The following is a 19,886-nucleotide window of genomic DNA, read 5'->3' on the forward strand; positions in this document are numbered from 1 at the left end:
ATAACAGCTGCCAGTCGATATAGACAATATTGAGGTAGATTGACCAATGGTCTGATTTGGTAAAAGGCAGCTTCCCATGTTCTGATGTTCCCCTGTTCTTGTGGGGTGCACATTACAGGTTTGGGTGGAAGCCACATTCTAGCATCCATTGTCAAGTGAATATAATGTCATCCCTGAACTGGCTTTTAAAAGGATATAGACCAGGCCTGCTCAACTTTAGCCCTCCTGCAGATGTTGGCCTACAACTCCCATAATCCCTGGCTATTGGCTACTGTGGCTGGGATTATGGGAGTTGTAGTCCAAAAACAGCTGGGGGGGGGCCTAAGGTGAGCAGGCCTGATATAGACTGTATAGGCTTGTTTATCAAGAATACTTTGCTTAAAGGGCAGTATCCATATACATCCTTGATCTGTCTGCAGACTTTGGCTGTTTCTGCTGTGAAATGTGCAGTCATCTAAAGAACAGTTTGTTCATACTGGCCTTTTTGTAAGGGAACCCAAGGTCAAAGGTTCAAGAAATCTTCTAGCCTGAGCCAGTTTTTGTTTTGAAGTTGGAACGAACTTAGAATTGTGTGTGAGAGAGAATTATTCTTTGAGACTATATTTTTCTTTTTCTTTTACTAGACTGAGAGTGTTATGAAGACAAGCTTTATAAATGGTGTCTCTTACAGATACTGTGTTAGAGGAATGTGAACTGGTGTCCAAAAGGAATGAAATGCTTTCAGTGAATCATAACACACAAGGGAGTCTAACCTCTTCAGATATACAACTCTGCTTAACAATTTCTGCCCCGGACCTTTAGTTTACGTTCTTTGTATTTGGATGGCTTTACAGGCGCATGGATGCCTCTCTAATGGAGCTGCTACTTTGCCTTATTATGATTTCATTTTAAGCTTGCCTCTGGTTGACTCTAATTCCCCATCTTATCGGGAAGTCTGGACTAATCATTAGGCAAAGTCCTACGTAGTGGGTTGATGTCATAACTATACAACGGTATCTCTGTTTGGAAATACAGTTATGCCTAATTTGCTTTCTTTTCTGGAATCATTTGAGACAATCCGCTTGTAAAACCATGGAAGTTGTATTGCCATCACTTGATAAGGCAGTGGGCCATCTTCCCCATTGTGGAAAATGTCAGAATAATGTGGTGTGCAAAGCACACCTGGCCCTTGTGTGTGAAGATGTTTATGTGCATGCCAGCACAAGAAAAAGTGTGACACATCTGTCAAAAAGGGCCTGCTCCTTTAATCCCATGCCTCTTTGAAAAGGTGGTTATTTCATGAAACTATTTAGTCCAAGATGAATGTAGCCCCACAGTAGCCAGCCAGATGTTCTTGGAAGCTCACAAGAAGGCTATGAAGTTCATGGCTGTCCCTCATTTGTCCCCAGTTAAGTTGAGGTATCATTTGATAAACTGAGGTACAGTGCCTGTGCACGCAGATTCTTCATTTAAGCTATTTTGGCTAATAGCCATTGATAAATTAGTGGAAGATAAAAATCTAGTCTTCCTAATGGCAACCACCACATATGTGGCAATGAATTCTGTGTGAATTATGTGGTGAAGTATCTTCTCTTGTCTCTTGTGAACCTACTGTAAAATCCCTTTTCAAGAGAATCAGTTTCTTTAATGTTACTAAAGAGTGGTGTGATGGTGTGCATAGGTTTAGATCTGGGATACCTTGGTTAAAATCCATAGGCTCATTTCATGGCCACTGGCCCACTTGCTGTTGGTTTCAGTTTCTGATTAATACAGTAGGAGGACTATCGACCCAGCTCATGGAATATTGAAAGGAGAAGAAGATTGTCAAAGATAATAGAAATACTCTCAGGATACGCATATGTGGCATTTCTTAGTTATACAATAGCTCCTTTTAAGATCGACCTTAAAGTTTTTAATCTGTGTGAAGCTTTAGTTCTAGCCTGAATATAGGCCCCATTTCATGAGTAGCATAGACTGCCTTTTATTTTTAAAATGAGGACCTTTATATGGGTACTAGGTAGTGAAAATATTTGATCACTCTAGAGAGCTATAGGATATTACCTAATGTTTACAGTGCTCCCAAGAGTCATAGGAACACAGGAAGTTGCCTTATACCGAGTCAGACCATTGGAGTCATTCATCCTTCAGAGATTATTGCTGGGGGAATAATTTAGAAGTTAGAGAACCGAATGTAACATACCAACTTGAGTGTGTAGATTTCAGTATCAAGTGTATAGACCAAATAACATTAGTGCTCTAAGCACATTGTCTGTTTCAACTCTAAGACTTAACCTTTTGTGTTGTTTCTAAGATTGTGATTAATGCTGGATTCTTTTTTTAATTAGGTGAAAGAAGAAATGTTGTTTGAAGCACTAGTTACAAGAAAGACAGTGACTGTGGGAGAGAAGCTTGTATTGCCATATAAACTGGCAGAGGTATGTGTGACAAATTACTTAAATTTGGTAAATTTACAAGGGTTGTAACAGGAAAATGTCTGCCCTGTTCATGTCCCTGGAAAATGGGTGCTGCAGACTGCAAATGCAGATTGGAAGAGTGCTGTTGTAAAGCTGAAATCCATAGTGGAACACACTGTGGCAATAAACCTTGTGGAGGACAGCAGAAATGCTACTGGCAGAGTGTTCTCCCCCACGCACTCAGTCAGAGTCTTCAGCACTTCCACATTGCTGTCAAAACCTATCCTAACATTTCACTTAAGGATTGGCATTAAAGATTTTTACAGCAAGTTCCCTGACGGGCTTCACCTTTGACAGTTATGCAGGGTCCCAAACGGTACAGAGTGAAATAACCTAGTTCCTGGATATAAGGTAGGGTATAGAGAAGGTAGAGCTTCTTTCTTACAATCAAAAACCAGCTACATAATACATAAGCTATAGAGAAGGAATCTGGTGGTGGAATTCGTGAGAACAAGCAAGCAAATAGTGGGTTGTGTTTATCTGTTAAGGTTTCGATCATATGTTTCCGCATCAAATCATAGTCCAGGATCACCATATGGCAACTTCCTGTACAAATTGTTTTTCCTGTCTGGTATGTTCAGCCATACATCATTAAGAGTAAGATGTAATGTTGCAGTGAAATGAATCACCTTATCAGATGTAATTTGGTCTCATAAAGTGAATGACATTTACATTTTCCCCATGTGATCTGAAACTGAACCAGTTGGTTTATGTGTGCTGAAATTTTATTAGACAGAACTAGGAGCAACCAAGATTAACTTCAGTTACAACTGAACTAGAACCAAACAAAACAAAAGGAATGGTTTGACTCCCTCCTTGTATTAGTTCCTGCTACTTGTTCTCAGAGGTGCAGCTAGGTAATTTTGGAGCTTGGACCTAATGATCTTTTGCACACACACCCCACTCCCCTGCAAGATAAGCATCATCCCCCTGTGTGCACACACAGAGTGACACATGCAGTATTTAACTCATGAATTCTTAAGGGCCAAAAGAGCCCTCACAAGAATGTAAGGATTTAAAACAAGTATATGCATCAGCCGAAACATTTCAAAAACATATTCCCATCCCACATATTTTCCTCCACCTTGTCACTAAAGGATCCAATTTTTAAGCACTGAATTTGAAAGAATATAAATATGTAAAACAAGACTTTTATAAAGGATATGTGTTAGCAGAAACGTTTCAGCATGTAACTTATCCCCATGCCACATTGGTTTTTCCACTCCCCCCCCGCCCCCGCGTCTCAAGAGTCCAATTTTTAACTGATCCAAAACGGTTTTGAATGAAGGGAAAAAACAGCCCAACTTGAAACACCTGCCTTCTGAATCGGCAGTTGATCCAGCTCTTTTGCCCTGTCAAGCACTTGCAGCTTTCCAGTAAGGTTCACAATAGAAAATAAAACTTTTCAATACCCTGTAATTAAATACATCATGCCAATGAATTCAAATGCAACATGGATGGAACCTCAATTAACAACTTCTAGCAACAGTTTGAGAACTATGAACACGTGGCTCTGTCTGCTACCTGAAAACCTGCAGCAGAGAAAATGAAAGAACACATTTACTGATGGATTCCTAAACTTAAGCCAGATTCCTCTTTGCATCATGATTTTACTGGTTTGCTCCATGTGAGAAATATCAGGAGTGCAATCAATCATAACTGAAAAGTATTTGCTTCTTTTTATGTCAGCCAGTATAGTGGTTTTTACTTTCTCTGCTAAAATGGCTATAAATTCATTTTGAATGTCACTTGAAAAGTACGAGACTACCCTGGCAGAAGACTCTCTTGCAGAAGTAACATATTGGGGCAAAACAGGATGAAATTTACTTTAAAGCTCCACTAATCCTAAGTTACCATTGCGAGGGTCATCACCATATGTATTCACTATTCCATATAGGGAAAGGTTTCTTTCACACAAATACAAAATAATATGCAGCAATTTTTTCAGTATTGCACGCCATTTATTTATTTCGCTGTTCATCTGGGCTTGCAAATGATAATCAATTGCACCTTTTTAGCCTGTTAGACATTCTTTCCATTTCCACATGCATGTCCTATGCAAGGAAGAATGTTAATGAAGTGGATGTTTCAAGAGGTAAAACCCTTGCTGAGATCTGAGAAAGCAGTCAGAAGATTGGATTTGTCCATGAATGAGATGCAAGAAAAGCAAAACAGTGCCTTCTTTATTTCAGTGAATATTAACCAGCTTCTGGTTATCTTTTCACCATTTGGAAGCACTTTGTAAAACCAGCTTGCTATGAATGGTCTGCCATGTTCATCTTCGCAAAAAGAATAATTGTTCTCAATTCTGATGAGGACCTTTTTCTATCAGAAATAACCTAGTGCTGTCATTTACTTTGGTAGGCCAAGTGGCAGGATCATATGTCAATTTAAAATATGGAGAATCTGTTCCTGAGTCTTTGCTCTGCAGGCCTGCTGTGTCATCTCCAGTCAGCTACTGATGTAGAAGCCACAGCTTCTAATGGATCTTTTCCTGCTACATTACTAGTTGTCTCAACTCCAGATATAGGATCAGCAGCTTCTGATGGGTCGTCTTCTGCTGCTTTACTGGTCCAGCTGCTGATGTAGAAGCAGCAGCTGCTACAGATCTGCCAGACAGCCATTGACAAAGAGCTTTCTTTTGCTTTTCATCCTTCTCATGAGATCTTGCCAGGACCCACTTGGATATGGATGTTTGGACATAATGAAAGCACCTGCAGAATAAACAAAGTGTAGCAAGCAAATCCTCAGAGGAGGAATAGGATTCTCCAGCATTTATACAGATACAAACACAGATGCACTTCCTTTGTGATGAAAACTAAGCAAAGAGCACCTTCTCCTTGACTAAACAGAATTAGTTCAAGCGACTACAAAGTGTTCCAAGTAATTTTTAGAAACTACTGATCCCAGCTAAAGGTACATAGAAAGTACAGAACTCTAACTTACATCACCTACAGATACCAAACTTTGCAAGAACAATCCTGCCACTAGCATCACTGCAGTTTGCACACAACAGTAGTAATGGGAAATGGAGTGCATTAGAAAACTTCGGAAATTTAGACTGTACCAAGAGATACACCTTTCTGAACCAAGTGAAATAGATCTCTTCCTCTGCAATCCTATTTATTCACCATGTAAGACACCTGCTTTTGAGGCAGGCCTTCTCTGCCTTTAGCAATTGCTTGGAAGACAGAAATTAAACTAGTGAAGCATTTCCCATCATTTTCCTTCAGCAGGAAAAAATTCTATCTATGAAAGGCACAGGAACCCTGCAAGTTAAAATAAGTTACTTGGTATCACTGGACTCTCAAGTGTCACACAAAGGTTCACTGGAGCATGATGCTGAGATGCATTTGTGATGGTAGTTTAGTAAGTTTTTAACATCCAGTGTGCCACCTGCTTTACTCCAGTATTGGTTTGGCATTATTGTTCTTAAGACACCCAGGCAGCAGCACAATCCAACAAAGAGTTGGAGCATACCCAGCCAGCAGGGTTTATTCTAAACCTTTCTTCAAACTGCTGCCAGTGCAGCCCACCCCCGCCATTCCCAAACTGTGAGCATCTCCCAAACTATTTCTAATGGCGGAGGGGCCCACAGGAAAGGGAAACAGACTGAATAGAGAGGTGAGGAGGGATGGAAGGATAGGAAAATAAGAAGAAAAAAGGTGCCTTGCAAAAACCAGATGAGATTTAGTTCCCAAACTGTAGTTGAGGACTGAACAATGTGATGGGGAAAGTGCTTGAAAAGAAGTTGGGACCGAGTACCAGCCACGCCCACGCCCACCCAAGCACCCAGAAAAGACACTAACAGTTGAAGCACCAGATCCCTCTTGGAGTCCTAGCACGCATTCATACTCACTCACTGACTCCAACCCACACAGCACAATATGAGAACTCAGTCCTGCCTGGAATGCAAGTTGGCTCAAAGTACCCAGCACTCGGTTTACCTGTTCTCTCTCACGTTGGTGGTCTGGGTGTGTGTGGCACAAGTTGGCAACCCAGCAAAGGAGGCATGCGCTGGCTGGCTGGCTGACTGGACGGCATGCCTGCTTGACCACTGGGACTGTTTTCTCTCCCCTCACTCTACACGCATCTGTCTGCCCTGTGGTCACTGCTGCCACCCCAGCCAAGTGCTGCTCGGCCTGGGAGCTCTGGAGCCTCTGGAGAGGCTGTCTGCCTCTCGCCTGCTCTGGGGGGCCCCAGCCTCATTGTAGCTCTGGGCCTCTGGCTGGTTCACAGCTCGCTCCGCTCCCTTGTGTGGCTCTGGTGGACTTCTCAACCCCACGCTGTTACCTGTGCACATAGCACAGGTGTGCGCAGCTGTCGGTGGGCTGCTCGCTAGGCCAGGCCCTGCTGCTACAGCCGCCCCCAGCCCAGTTGCGCATGGCAGCCTAAGACGTAATTCAGAGGATTTGGAGGGTCTAGGGGCTGTGGGGGACCAGACATCTGCCCAGAAGTACGGGCATGGCATGGGAAGTGCCACTGCTTGTTCTCAAGCCTTGTGTTGACAATGATAAATGTTTTCTTACAGATTAGCAAATGGCTGTGACCTTTAAATGGCTAGCAAGAACTGCAGCTCTCTATTGTGTGAGCCATGCAAAATGTTGTGAATCCAGTCAGCAAAACGTTGTCCTAAGTATCATCCTTTCCAGGCTCTCCACCCTGCCCCACCAAAAAAGCCTTGAAAAAGAACTGTTTTGCCTCATTTTGGCTTTTTGTTGCAATAAGGACTCTCGGTACTAAAATGTGTTTCTGACTTAACACAAAATAGTATTGCTTTTGAACTGGCAGAATATTACTTGCTCCTCACCTCAGTGGCGTTTTCCCTCCATAATTTCTCTTAAAATAGCACACTCCGGTTTTGAAACAATGTTTCTTGTAGCACTTTGCTAAATTCCAGAAATAAGCAAGCAAATAAGGCACAAGGCAGGAAGATACTTTTTCTAATGGTTTCTGTGAATATGTATAAAAGCTTAGCTGGGCCTCTGCCAAAGATGGCGGGCCTCTGTTCTGAGGATGCTGTTGTTATTAAAGGCACTTTTATAACAATGCTTCTCTTTGAAATGGAACTTGAGGGGGAGACTTGAATCAGCAGAATGTGAAGTACATACTCTGTCCTCTGGGATTGAGGGGGTCCCTCATGAGCATACAAGCAAATGATTTTGCAAGCAGCCATATTTGAAACAAGGCTCTATTAAGAAATACTTGAGGCCAAACAGTGGTCTTGAACCTATCATCTGAGAATGGGGCTGATGGTTGGCATGTGTGTTTGGCTTTGGCATCACTTTAGACGCATTTGTAAGAGATGACATGAACACAGGAAACGGAAGAACAAAGTGAGATAAAACAGGAGTGGGGAGAGGACAACATGCCTGATTCATCATATGTTTAAAATGCTGCTTTAACAATTCTCTTAAACTATATTGTTGGCACTTTAATTTGTTTCCTTTTATTTGGTTTTCATAAACAAACTTTTCATAAGCTATATGAAGCTGTCAGACCTTTGGCCCATCTATCTCAGTATTGTCTACACAGACTTCTCCAAGACTGCAGGCAGGAGTCTCTCTCAGCCCTATCTGCAGATGCCAGGGAGGGAACTTGGGACCTTTTCTGTGAAAATCTGCAGGTGCTCTTCCCAGAGCGGCTCTGTCCCCTAAGGGGAATATCTTTACGTGCTCGCATATGTAATCTCCCATTCAAATGCAAACCAGGGCAGACCCTGCTTAGCAAAAGGGACAATTCATGCTTGCTCTCACAAGGCCAGCTCTTCTGCATAGAGAAGCTGGATTGTTTCATCTCTTTACACTGTAGCATATGCAAAGAGTCTATCACTTAATAATGGGCAGAGTAGAATGATGGAAAATTTTAATCTCTGGACTCTCAAACATTGTTTGAAATCGTATTCAGTCCCTGTTTGTGTGTGTGTATGTGTAGAGGGGTTGTTTATTAGAGAACATGTTCTAAATCCAGAGGTACTAAGTGTTAGGCAGGTTTCCCTAGGGAGATATAGACAATTGGTGGGGAGATTTCTAAATTATTCCTGACACATATAACCCATTCCTGGTTTTGCATGTCTGTCTCTAACTAGGCTGCCAACATTCCGTGGCCTGAATCAGGGACCGGTCTTGGGGCCAGGTCATCTCAGGGGAGTGGGGCCATTCATACAGACCAAGTGCAATACAGAGCATTTTTAGAAGAAACGTTTACACCACACACCTTCTGAACCATTCTTTCCCAAGAGCAAGTGCAGCACTAAGCATTTCCAGGGGAGAAATTGCACAAGTTCCGTGGACTCTCACACCTACACCATTCACGTGTTGGTTTGTTAGTTTGATACCAAGTGCAGCACTGAGCGTTTCCAGGGAAATAACTGCACAGGTCCCAATGTATCCACATATCACCTTGATAAATTCACCACAAACCCACAGGTCTGGGAGAGAGTGCATTTGTAAAAAGCCCCATAGTTTCACACAGCATTCTTGATGCACAAACCTGGTTGGAGTGGAGAGAAGCAGCAGCAGCCTTGCTTTACCGTTCAAACACATATCTCCTTGGATCACACACCAACTTGCTATAGAAAAAAAGAACCCATAGGCCCCATGCCATGGCTTCAGAATACAAGAGGAGAAATACTGCTGGCTGTTTGTTCAGATGTAATAATCAGTTCCACTTTCACTAAGTGTGAAGTACTTTATGGACAGAAGTAACTCACTCTGTCAGCTTTACTACAGTGTGTGTGTGTGGGGGGGGGGAATCATTAAAAGTCAGTGCAATGACCAACTTCTTGAAATTGAATGCTCCTGTTCCTGCTACCCTCTCCTACATCTGTGCCCAATTTCAAAGCCCTATGCCAAGCCATTAAAGGAGATCTAAAGAGTTGGGCATAAGAGTGGAGTGTGTTACCTTTCTTCATGAAGGCAAAGGGTAGATTCCTCCACATGGGGGTGGAATGATGGTTCAGGGAGGGGGGCAGTTTTCAGTTCCAGAGCGTTGGTAATTTTCTTGAAACAAGCCACTTATAGAACTTTTTTGAAGTTTTAAAGGTTTCAAAATTATTTTTCAAAAAGCCCAGTAGATTGAATAATCTGCTTCAAATTCAATACACAGAGTCCTTCAGCCCTTCCCTACATCTGTGCTTGATCTCAAAGCTCTGTGGTAAGTCATTCCAGAGATATTAAAGGGAGGGGAATAAATTTCTCCCACCCACGTGAGCACGCATACGGGCATCTTCTCCATGATTTTGAAGTGCCGCAGGTCAAATGGCAGGCACACTGGGCAGCAGTGGTGATGAGGCACAGGGGAGCAACCGGCTGCTTTTCCTTGGCCAGCACAGAGACAACAGCGTGGCTGCCCAGAAGCCACTCTGCTTCCAGAAGCCCAGCCTACCTAGTCTACAGCTGATCATCAAGTGGGAGTGGAACAGCAGCCTGGCTTTATCCCTGTGCCTTGGAGAGCTTCCAAGTGGCCGTGGGTGCAAAGGGAGAGCTTGGCACTGGTGAGTGATTTGGAAGTTGCCGGCCGCCCCTGCACCAGCCGGGGAAAATGAACCACTTTCCCCCTGGAATATGGGACATCTCTGCCAATCCAGGACCATTGGCAACCCTAGTTTGTAGCCCAGCACCTGCTAAGTGAGGGAGGTAAAACTGGGCACAGCAAGGCAAAGGAGAGGTTAGGCAAGTCTGTATCAGGGAACAGCAGCAAGAGTCCCTTTTTATTACAAGTCTGATCTGGAAAGTATTCTATGATTCAGGCCATGCTGTATCTTTACTTTAAAGTTGCTTTACTTTATTGTTCTTGAGACTTATTTGCTGGTCACATGTTTTAAACGATTTTAATTGTAAATTGCCCAGAGACTCAAGTTTTGGGCAGTAGAGAAATATTTTAAATGGATAAATAGATGTGCTTTCCTTTGTGATTAGATCTTGGCAGTGGCAAGATCCATGTGCAACATCAAGCTTCATGTTCAGGATCATCTGTGGGTTTGAATCCTAGTACCCTGATGCATTGCTCCAGTCCCATCCAGTGTTGATTTACATTGTTGGTTGACAGTGAAGCAACTGCTGACTTTTAAGCTTTACCAGTCCTACCTTCCTCACTCACCCACAGTGTTTTTCTCTGTCTCTGTGTGTGTATGTACGTGTGTGCACACATGCGCATGCATCAAAAGGCAGCTTGCGAGGCAAGTTTGTCAAGCTACATGCCCAGGCTAGGATTAGTAGCTTTTGAGAGAACTACAGGCTGTTTTGGGTTTTTAGCCTACTTTCCTTAAGGAAAATAAGCTTATGAGATCACCCAGCTTTCTGTCTGTCTGTGTCCCCCTATCCCTAACAACTTTGCAATGCCTGGACCGATTTGAACCAAACTTGGTACAGTTGTAGGGACACGTCAGTGGTGTAGTTTGTAATGTTGTCGACCCCAATTTAAGATAACATATATGTGAACGTTTGAGGCAGCAGTGGGCTGAAGGATTGGATAGTCTCACTATCATAGTTAAGGATTTCTGATTATAGCAGGCAGATTCGTTCTTACCAGAACTTCTTGTGTTTTAAAAACTTTGCTGTGATGGTTCTTTTAAATCTCGATGGTCACAACTGACCCACAGATCTGCTACTATCATTTCTATTGACCATAGACCAGGACAAGCATGAATGCTGTCCAGACAAGCATTCACTCCCCACCCCCACCCCATGGCTTGGTATTCACATTATTCTAGCCAAGTGGACTCCACAGCTGTGACACTCCTTCTTATACCCTTGGGAATTGCCAAGTGTCCATGTTGAAATTCTTTCCTGTTCTAGAACTAATTCTTAGGGCATGTGAAAGAGCTACAGAATAAATTCTTCCTATTTGGTCTGGGGCTTATTGCATTATCCTGGCAGTGCAGGAAGAACTGGCAGTGTCTTTGTGTTTTCCATACGGCCGTGGTGACATGAATATTGGGCCAAGGTTATGCCTGGGGGAGGATTGAATAGTCTCATTATCATAGTTAAGGGTTTCTGATGTGTCCCAAAGTAAAATACACGGACATAAGAAAAGAGTTCCTTGTAGCTTGTGTCCGAAAACTTGAAACTTCTGGGTGCCTGTATTTGGGCAAGCCTTAGCCAATATTTGGGCAAGCCTCATCAAAAGTAAAACTTACACTGAATTTAGCCACAGTGAAGATTCAGTAATTCCACACTCTTGACATAATTGAATTGAGAGGGGAAACATTTTTCTTTTAGAAGCTGTATGGGGCAAGTAAGGAAAAAGTTGGCAAACAGTACCTCTTTTCCTTTCCTTCTATAAAATCAAGGTGAATAAAAATTTGTGAATAAAATTTGACTTCCTTGAACATGTTGCAGAGTTCACACTATGGGGGAAGAAGTTCGGTTAAACAGATTGTGGCAGTTGAAACATTCTTTAAGAGGTTTTTTCTGGTAGTGTCCCACACTCAGACTCCACTGCCAGAAACACTTGCGTTTCCTTTAACTGGCACCAAAACCTATCTCTTCTAACAGGGGAAAAAGGTGCCTTTTTCAGGCACATATAAGGTTCTTTTATGGATTGTATTTAGGTTTTAGACTGTGAACCCTCTTCACACAGAGAACCATTTTCTTACAGCTTTGCTATACTCTTTGAGAACTCCTTTATTGAGAAGCAGTGTACAGTATAAATATTCTTAATAACAACTTAGAGCTGCTCCACATAAATTCTGCTGTAGTCAATGGATAAATAATTCTATAAACATGGATTAGAAATGATATGCAAAGTAAGAAATGATCATTAAAATATGTGCAAATTAGGCTGCTGAATGTGAATTCCTGGCTTTTCCTCTTCTGAGCATTTTTCCAGGGACGCTTAAGGTTTGAGGAACAAAACTTTCACAAAACCACCACCACCCCCCGTTTACACCTTTGCAAGTCACGTTTTAGACCCCCCTCTCCTCTTTTTGCGTGGGTGAACAAGAATCAGATCTTGGAGGGTATTTCTGAAGAAGCATTACCTCCTCTGCGCAAGCTGCTTGAAAGAATATTAAACATACTAAGGCGTTCTTTATCTGCTGTAGGACTACAGTCACCAGGTTTCAAAGCTGTCTTTGCTTCTGTTGTTAAAAATATGATTGTCGTGGGTGATGGCATGGGGGGGGGCAGGATGCTCTTTAGTAAAACTATTTCAGTTAATGAGGCAAGATGGTGGTCTTGTTCAGATGTGCTTTGGGAGGTGACTGGTGATTTGGGGATCTTTCAAGCCTCGTCTATATATGCAACAGAATGAGGTGGTTGAATCCTGAAATGTTTAACACAATTTTTGAATGCCCCTGCAATAATACTAATAATGACAGAAAAAACTATTCTAACCAAACCTGCTAGACAGTGTAGCTTTCTACTTACATGCAATATTTCATATGCGGAAAATTAAAAAAGACCTGAAGTGGTGCAATCAGGCTTTATTTCTAATTATTATTTCTTTTATTTTCCAGGCTGTTACAGTGAGGAATTCCATGGCTAAATCATTGTACAGTGCCCTGTTTGATTGGATAGTTTTTAGAATTAATCATGCACTTTTGAATACCAAGGACTTGGAGGAGAGCACCAAGGTAACCCCCTGACCTGTGTGTAATTTACATGTCTTTATCGGGAACATTCAATGGAAAAATCTCTAGAAATGTCAGTTTTTAACTTTATGCTATATTATGGGTAATGACTACTTCAGGGAGAGAGACACAGTTGGTTTTAAAAAGAGAGATTTTGTGTGTTGGACAACCAGGCATATTTTAAGAGGTTGTTTCTATTGGTTTCTTGGACCTTTTGAGAAAAAGAGAACCAGTTGCACCTTCCTGTCACAGAGCTATTTACAAAATCAAGTTCTTTTGAGATGTAAAATGAATGGGCAAGCTGTAAGGAATATTTCTTCTGAACCTTGAACGGAGGTAAACTGAAGTCTGTATGTTCTGTTCTTTATCAGTATTCCCTTCCCTCGTGCTAAACTGGTGCACCCGTTTTAACTGTCCACAGTGTAGGCATAATGTTCTTTGATCTATAGGCTCAGATTGTGCGCTTGATATCCTAGATTAAATTCAGAAGTCAGCCATGCAATCTGGGCCTAGGTGTGTTGGGCTTTCCAAACATACACGTGTAAAAATGTGTGAACAGTTGGTGGGGAGGCTCCCCTAAGCATGCGCTGTTGCTTCTCGCCATGCATAGAAGAGCTGGGTTATGGTATTGTCTGATCCAAACTCAGTGGCAATATGGATATTGAATGATAAAAGTCAGGTCTGTGCGTTAATGACTACCATTTTCTGAGCATAGTTCAAATTATTGCCACTTCTTCTTTATGCATAAATTAATTCCTCAGTTTTCCCCACTTTCCATTTAAAATACTACAGTAATTGCTTTCAGGTGACATAAGATGATAAGCTCACAGTGTTCTTATACTGCTGAATGTTTAATGCATAGCCTTTCTGACTGCATCAATCAGGTTAGGGTTATGGGCTTAATGCACCCCAAGCAGATAAATGTAATGTTCAGCACTTAGCAGATTGCAAATAAATCCCAATTGTTCAGACTCTGTGTAGGTCATTGTTGCACACTTGATATGAGACTTGAGTGTACAATGTCCTGGTGACGTTATCTGCCACAGAAACCTGCTGTTTGTAGGAGTTAGTTCCATATAACATATTCCGGTTGGGTTTTCTTATAATATTGCAGGCTTTATGGCACTGCAAAACATTTTGCTCTCCCTCCCCTTCCAGAAAATGCTTTTCTCTTCTTAAAAGCTTTAAATCTGCGACATAAATCTCTGGTGCAAAATGACCAGTATGCATCAGGACTCTCTCCTCTCATATTCTGCATTTAGTATATCAAATACATGAATGTAGAATTTAAGATCTGCTACCTTCAAAACTCCAAAAGCAGAATTTCAGCAGAGTGCTTGCAGGGGCCATCACAGCAGGGGGCTTCTTAAGTGAAAGCTCCCATTTGAAGCAAGGAAGGGTGACTGGAGGAGAGGAGGAGGCAGCAATAGGTGGAATGGAGGAAGTGGGTGGGCCAGTTGAAGGTGTTTTACTGCTGTCACTGCCACCACCAGGGTAAGCCAGGACACAGGAGGGGATCTACTGAAGCCTCCCTCTTATGAGATGGTGGTGGTAGATTTTTTTCTTCTCCATAGGTGGTGGCAGCTTCTCCTCCTTGCAATAGTCTTTCCTTTTCTGTCCGCTGGTTAAAGTGTCACATTCTTTTGGTTGATGTGCTGTCTCATCCCACCTCATCTGCAAATGGGAGATTTCTCGCAGAGGCTCCTGTGACTATGTGGGACCTCTGGAGGAAGCCTATTAATTAATGGGAGTGGGGGGTGGGCAGGAGAGGACAATGACAGTGAGATTCCCTTTGTAGGAATCCCCAAATTTCCCAATAGCCCAGAATGTGACCATGGGTTGTTGGGTCACGACCTAGTTGCTTGCCCACTGTCCAAAAGGAAATACAGTCCAGAAATGAGGATAACCCTTTAATTTTGAATTACATTAGTTCTTCAGAAATTGGGATTGGCGCCATAAGACCTGAAGCCAGCCCTTGTATTTGAAAATGTAGGCTTTAATTAGCTAGATAACTGTACATTGTGTTCTTAAAAGCAAGCATTGGAATAGTTATAGTTATCTGGTGTTAACTCATTTTCTGGGTAGTGAACAATATAAAATCACTTATCTCATTTGGTAAATGCTCTGTTTGATGGATGCTCGTGCTATCTCAAATGCACATACAGTAATATCTATAATTCTAATGCATATGTACAGTGCTATTCATAATTCAAATATGGGGAAACACTGCATGTTGTGAAATCAAGTGTATAAATACTACTTAGTAGAGTAATCAACTACATAACCCTTTAAGAGTGAAGTTCTTTGCCATTTCCATAGATATGCTTAAAAATAACTTGCTGTAGATGTTCACAAGCTTTGAGCATACAAAAGAAATGTTATAATTTAGGGGCAATAAATAGGCACCTCAGTATTGTCAAGCTACTGTAAATGAAGCATTTAGGTCTTTGCTTTCACAATGTCCACCAAGATTCTACCCATCTCTAACATTGGAATGCTCCAGGTTTGTCTTTAACTAGGCATGCACAAAATGCACCCACGTACATTTCAGTAAAATGACAACTGAATTTGAGTACAGTTTGCCCCTTGAGGAGAAATGCTTGATCTTTTGTGAAAAGCAGAGGTGTTTTCCCAATCCTTGCACGTTTACAGAGAGTGCATTTTTATTTATTCTTAACCAATTCTGTGCAACTTGGGCAAGTCCTTTAACATTGTGTGCTTATGCAATCTGGCAAATTCAGATATTAGTGTGATATTTTTGCTATATCTTTTTGTGTTGCAGACTTTGTCCATTGGAGTACTTGATATTTTTGGGTTTGAAGATTATGAAAGTAATAGCTTTGAACAATTCTGCATTAATTTTGCAAATGAACGTTTACAGCACTACTTTAATCAGCACATCTTTAAACTGGAGCAAGTAAGTTTGTAAAACATTTGTTTACATAGTCAGTATCTTACTGATTTCTTGTATAAATGTCGCCTACATTAAGTTTATCCGCAGGTGGTATTGCTCCGTTTTTTGTTAGACACAAGCATGTGCTGCAATGTAAAATATTTCCTATCTTAAGGTACAGTAAAAAAAAAACCCTGCATGCATGTGCTCTAGTCTCCCCGATGTGATACACATTAATTAGATAGATACTTTATTAACGGCCAATGGCCAAAACATGTGATACATATTAATAATAGTTATTCTATTAAGGGGGAAGAACTCAGATGTGAAATGCTGTTATATATATCCAAAATAAAATAAGGCAGTACCTTTTAGACTAATATATTTTAATGCATGAGCTTTTGTGGGTTATAACCCACTTCCTCAGACGCAACATGAGAGCGAGGATGATCAGTTACAGGCAGGTAGTGACAAACATGTTGTGTATATTTAAAGAGACACACACATAGTCGGTAATTTCTCTTTTGCTACCTGTTATGTCTAAAACCATTAGTGGGTCATAACTCTGAACTGAAAAGCGAATACATTAAAATATTAGTCTAAAAGATGGTGCATTATTCTTTATTTGAAACATTTATCTGCCACCTTTCAGTTTACAAAGTTCATGGGACAGGATCTCTTTTGCTATGGTTGGAGGTATTTACTGAGCACCCCTTGGGCACAGGCTTGCTCAGTTTGTCAGCACATGACTGGACTGGTGCCTGTGTTATGGTATCGCACCTATGGCCATCCATATCAAGGGAGAAGATAATATTCTAGCTGACTCCCTTAGTCGAGATGTCTCCTTCTCTATCCTCCATGAGTGGGAGCTTAACGACACTGTTGTGTCAGCACTCTTTCACTCATGGGCTACATCCACTGTAGACTTATTTGCCACAGTGGATAATACTAAGTGCTCTATGTTCTGCTCTAGGGCAGTCCTTGGCAAGGGATCAATAGGAGATGCTTTCCAACTGCATTGACAGAGTAGCCCCCCCCCTTCCCATTATTGTCCAGGATAATAGGAAAGATCCTCCAAGAGCACACTCAATGCATTTTGGTGTGCCTCAAGTGGCCCTGGCAACCATTGTTCCCGGCTCTTCTCCAGCTGTGCAAAGGCTCTTACTGTCGCCTTCCGCCTCATCAAGACCTCCTCACGAGAGAAAGAGGGTAAAGTCTCCCATCACGCTCTGAAGTCCCTCTCGATGACCATGTGGAGGCTGAACTTCTAGACATCCTGCTAAATGAAAGAAAGGCCTCTATGAGAAGGTCCTAAAAATTCAAATGGAGGCGTCTCACATCCTACGCTTCCTCTCAAGGCGTCGATATGGCAGATACTCCTCTACCTCACCTATCTCAAAGGACTGGAACTTTCTAACACCTCCATTAAGGTTCACCTAGATGCCATTTCAGCACACCACCAGGAATGGGATGGCAAATCCGTCTTTGTCCATCCTGACTCTTTCTAAAAGGTGATAAGAACCTGTACCCTCCAGTGATGCCACCCATTGAACCTTGGACTCTCTTGCTTGTGCTGTACACTCTTACAGAGGCTCGCTTTGAACCATTACTAACGTCTTTCATGAGACTGTTATGCCTGAAAACTTCCTTCCTAGTGGCCATCATGTTGGTGAGGCAGGTCAGTTAACTTGCTGCACTAAAGGCAGATTCTCCTTATGCTAAACTCTATTCAGACAAGGTCATTCTTCACCGGATCCTAACTTCCGTCCTAAAGTTGTATCCAAATTTCATATCAACCAGGACATTGTGTTACCAGCGTTCTTCTGTGACCCTTCTACACCCATTGAGCATTCTGTGCATGCCCTGGATGTCCGAAAGTGTCTCCTTTACTTTTTGAATCACACTAAGACATTCAGTTCATCTCCTATACGGAGACAAGCAAAGGCCTTGCCATTTCAAGACAAGAATTGTCCAACTGGCTAGTTTAGCTGATCTTCTTTTATTACAAGAAGCAAGGTGTTCAGCCGCCCTCCAAGATCAGGGCTAATTCCACTAGGTCCATGGCTACTTCAGCTGTCCACATGTCGGGCATCAGCATGAAGGACAACTGCAGGGCTGCTACCTCGTTCTCGGACCTACCTTTTGTCCAACACTATGCTATGGACTTGCGATTTGCTTCAGAGGCAAATTTTGGTCAGGCAGTTTTAAAGAAAGTACTGTAACCATTAGCACCCACCTCCTCTTCACGGGAGCTAGTCACTCACCCAGTTGTGGGTGACCATTGATCTTTACAGAGATAAACAAGTTGCTTACATGTAACTTATGATCAAACTTACACATGTGAGCACTGTAAGATATTCTCCTTAGAGGATGGAGCTGCTCTGGGAAAAGCATCTAGGTTCCAAGTTCCCTCCCTGGCACCTCCAAGATAGGGCTGAGAGAGATTCCCACCTGCAACCTTAGAGAAGCCTCTGCCAGTCTTGTGTAGACAATACTGAGCTAGATGGACCAATGGTCTGACTCAGTGTATGGCAGCTTCCTATGTTCCTTCCTATCTCTGTGGGGATCCATGGTCACTCACAATACCCGCCCAGCCATCCCCTCTGCTAGTTTCATTTTGACAAATGCTGTTTACATACCTGTGCTGCTGTGTGTTTGCTGTCTTCTCCTACCTCTAGATGTTGTCAGTCTCTTTGCAGTGACCATTTCAGGCTCCAGAGGGGGGGGGGCGCTATAGTGCTGGAACTATAGGTTCCCTTTCAAGGCTACAATATCACTATGCCTTAAAGGGACAGTGGACCTAAAGACTTTTCCATGGCTTTACAGCACAGACGCAGAAGACCCAGTTGTGAGTGACCATGGATCCCCACAGAGATAATAAGTTACAGGTAAGCAACCTGGTTTTTTTCACTGTAAACCCTGCTGAAATGTTGTGTGGTTTTCTCTATCCCTCCAGGAGGAATACAGACTTGAAGGCATCAGCTGGCATAACATAGATTACATAGACAACACTGGTTGCATAAACCTCATCAGCAAAAAGCCAACAGGATTGCTCCATCTGCTGGATGAGGAAAGCAAGTGAGTATGCTATCTCCCTATTCTTGTCAATATCAGTATATCAAGGTGTTGCCTTCATTGCAAGTAAGTGGCAGCCTGGAAACAGAAACCATATTATTTGTTATGAGCATCCTATTGCATATATATACCTAATGCATGATAAAGTTCTCATAACTATTTGACAGGATGATACAGGTGGTGAAACTACCCCAGGATGACAGAGAGAAGTTCTGATAGGCACATAGGAAGCTGCCTTATACAGGGTCAAACTATTGGTCCAGTTAGCTCAGTATTATCTACAGTGATGCATGCATGGCTACCAAGGAGAGAGCCTTCTCAGTAGTGATCCCCTTCCTATGGAATACCCTCTCTAGAAAGACTCACCTGATGACTTTGTTGTATTAGTTGAGGCAGCAAGCTTTTAATTTGTAATTGCTGCTTGTCTGACCTTTGCTGATTCTGTGTCTGCTTGCTGGCTGTTTTAGAGTAGGATGTTTTGTTTTTATCTTTGTTTCAGATTTTGTTAATGTTGTTCTTGTAAGCTAGTTTAAGAATTCTGGTCCGTTGAGTGGTACACACTGTAAATATAATAAATAACAAGGCGAACTAGTGGACTAGGAAGTCAGGAACAGAAGATCCTGATTTTTCTATGTGCATAATTCTGTGGCATCCAGGCAGAAGGGGCAAGATTCTGAGTTTCTGTGTACCCGCTTGTGGTAGACAAAATTTCAAGGAAAAATAATGCTTTAAAAAACAGTCCAACAATTTGCAACTAAAAGTGACTAAATAGTCTACAGAAATCAATTTCTTCTTCTTTTGGTTCTGGTAGCAAATTAAGGTTCTCAGTTTTTTATTTTAATGACATTGTGTTACAGGGTATGAAATATCTGTAAAATGGGTACCTGAAATG

General features: G+C 42.0%; 1 protein-coding gene across 10 annotated transcripts in view; it reads left to right on the top strand.

The window, feature by feature from the left end:
* Positions 1–19,886, top strand: part of MYO9A (myosin IXA) — a 168,766-nt gene that overhangs the window by 69,768 nt on the left and 79,112 nt on the right. For all 10 annotated transcript variants that reach the window (XM_053271838.1, XM_053271840.1, XM_053271841.1 and 7 more), the window contains 4 exons: positions 2,325–2,414; positions 12,913–13,029; positions 15,809–15,943; positions 18,876–18,997. In XM_053271838.1, the coding sequence (XP_053127813.1) occupies positions 2,325–2,414; positions 12,913–13,029; positions 15,809–15,943; positions 18,876–18,997 (464 nt within the window). The remainder of the gene's footprint in view (positions 1–2,324; positions 2,415–12,912; positions 13,030–15,808; positions 15,944–18,875; positions 18,998–19,886) is intronic.

The sequence above is a fragment of the Hemicordylus capensis genome, chromosome 10, assembly GCF_027244095.1.
Source record: "Hemicordylus capensis ecotype Gifberg chromosome 10, rHemCap1.1.pri, whole genome shotgun sequence".
Classification (NCBI taxonomy): domain Eukaryota; kingdom Metazoa; phylum Chordata; class Lepidosauria; order Squamata; family Cordylidae; genus Hemicordylus; species Hemicordylus capensis.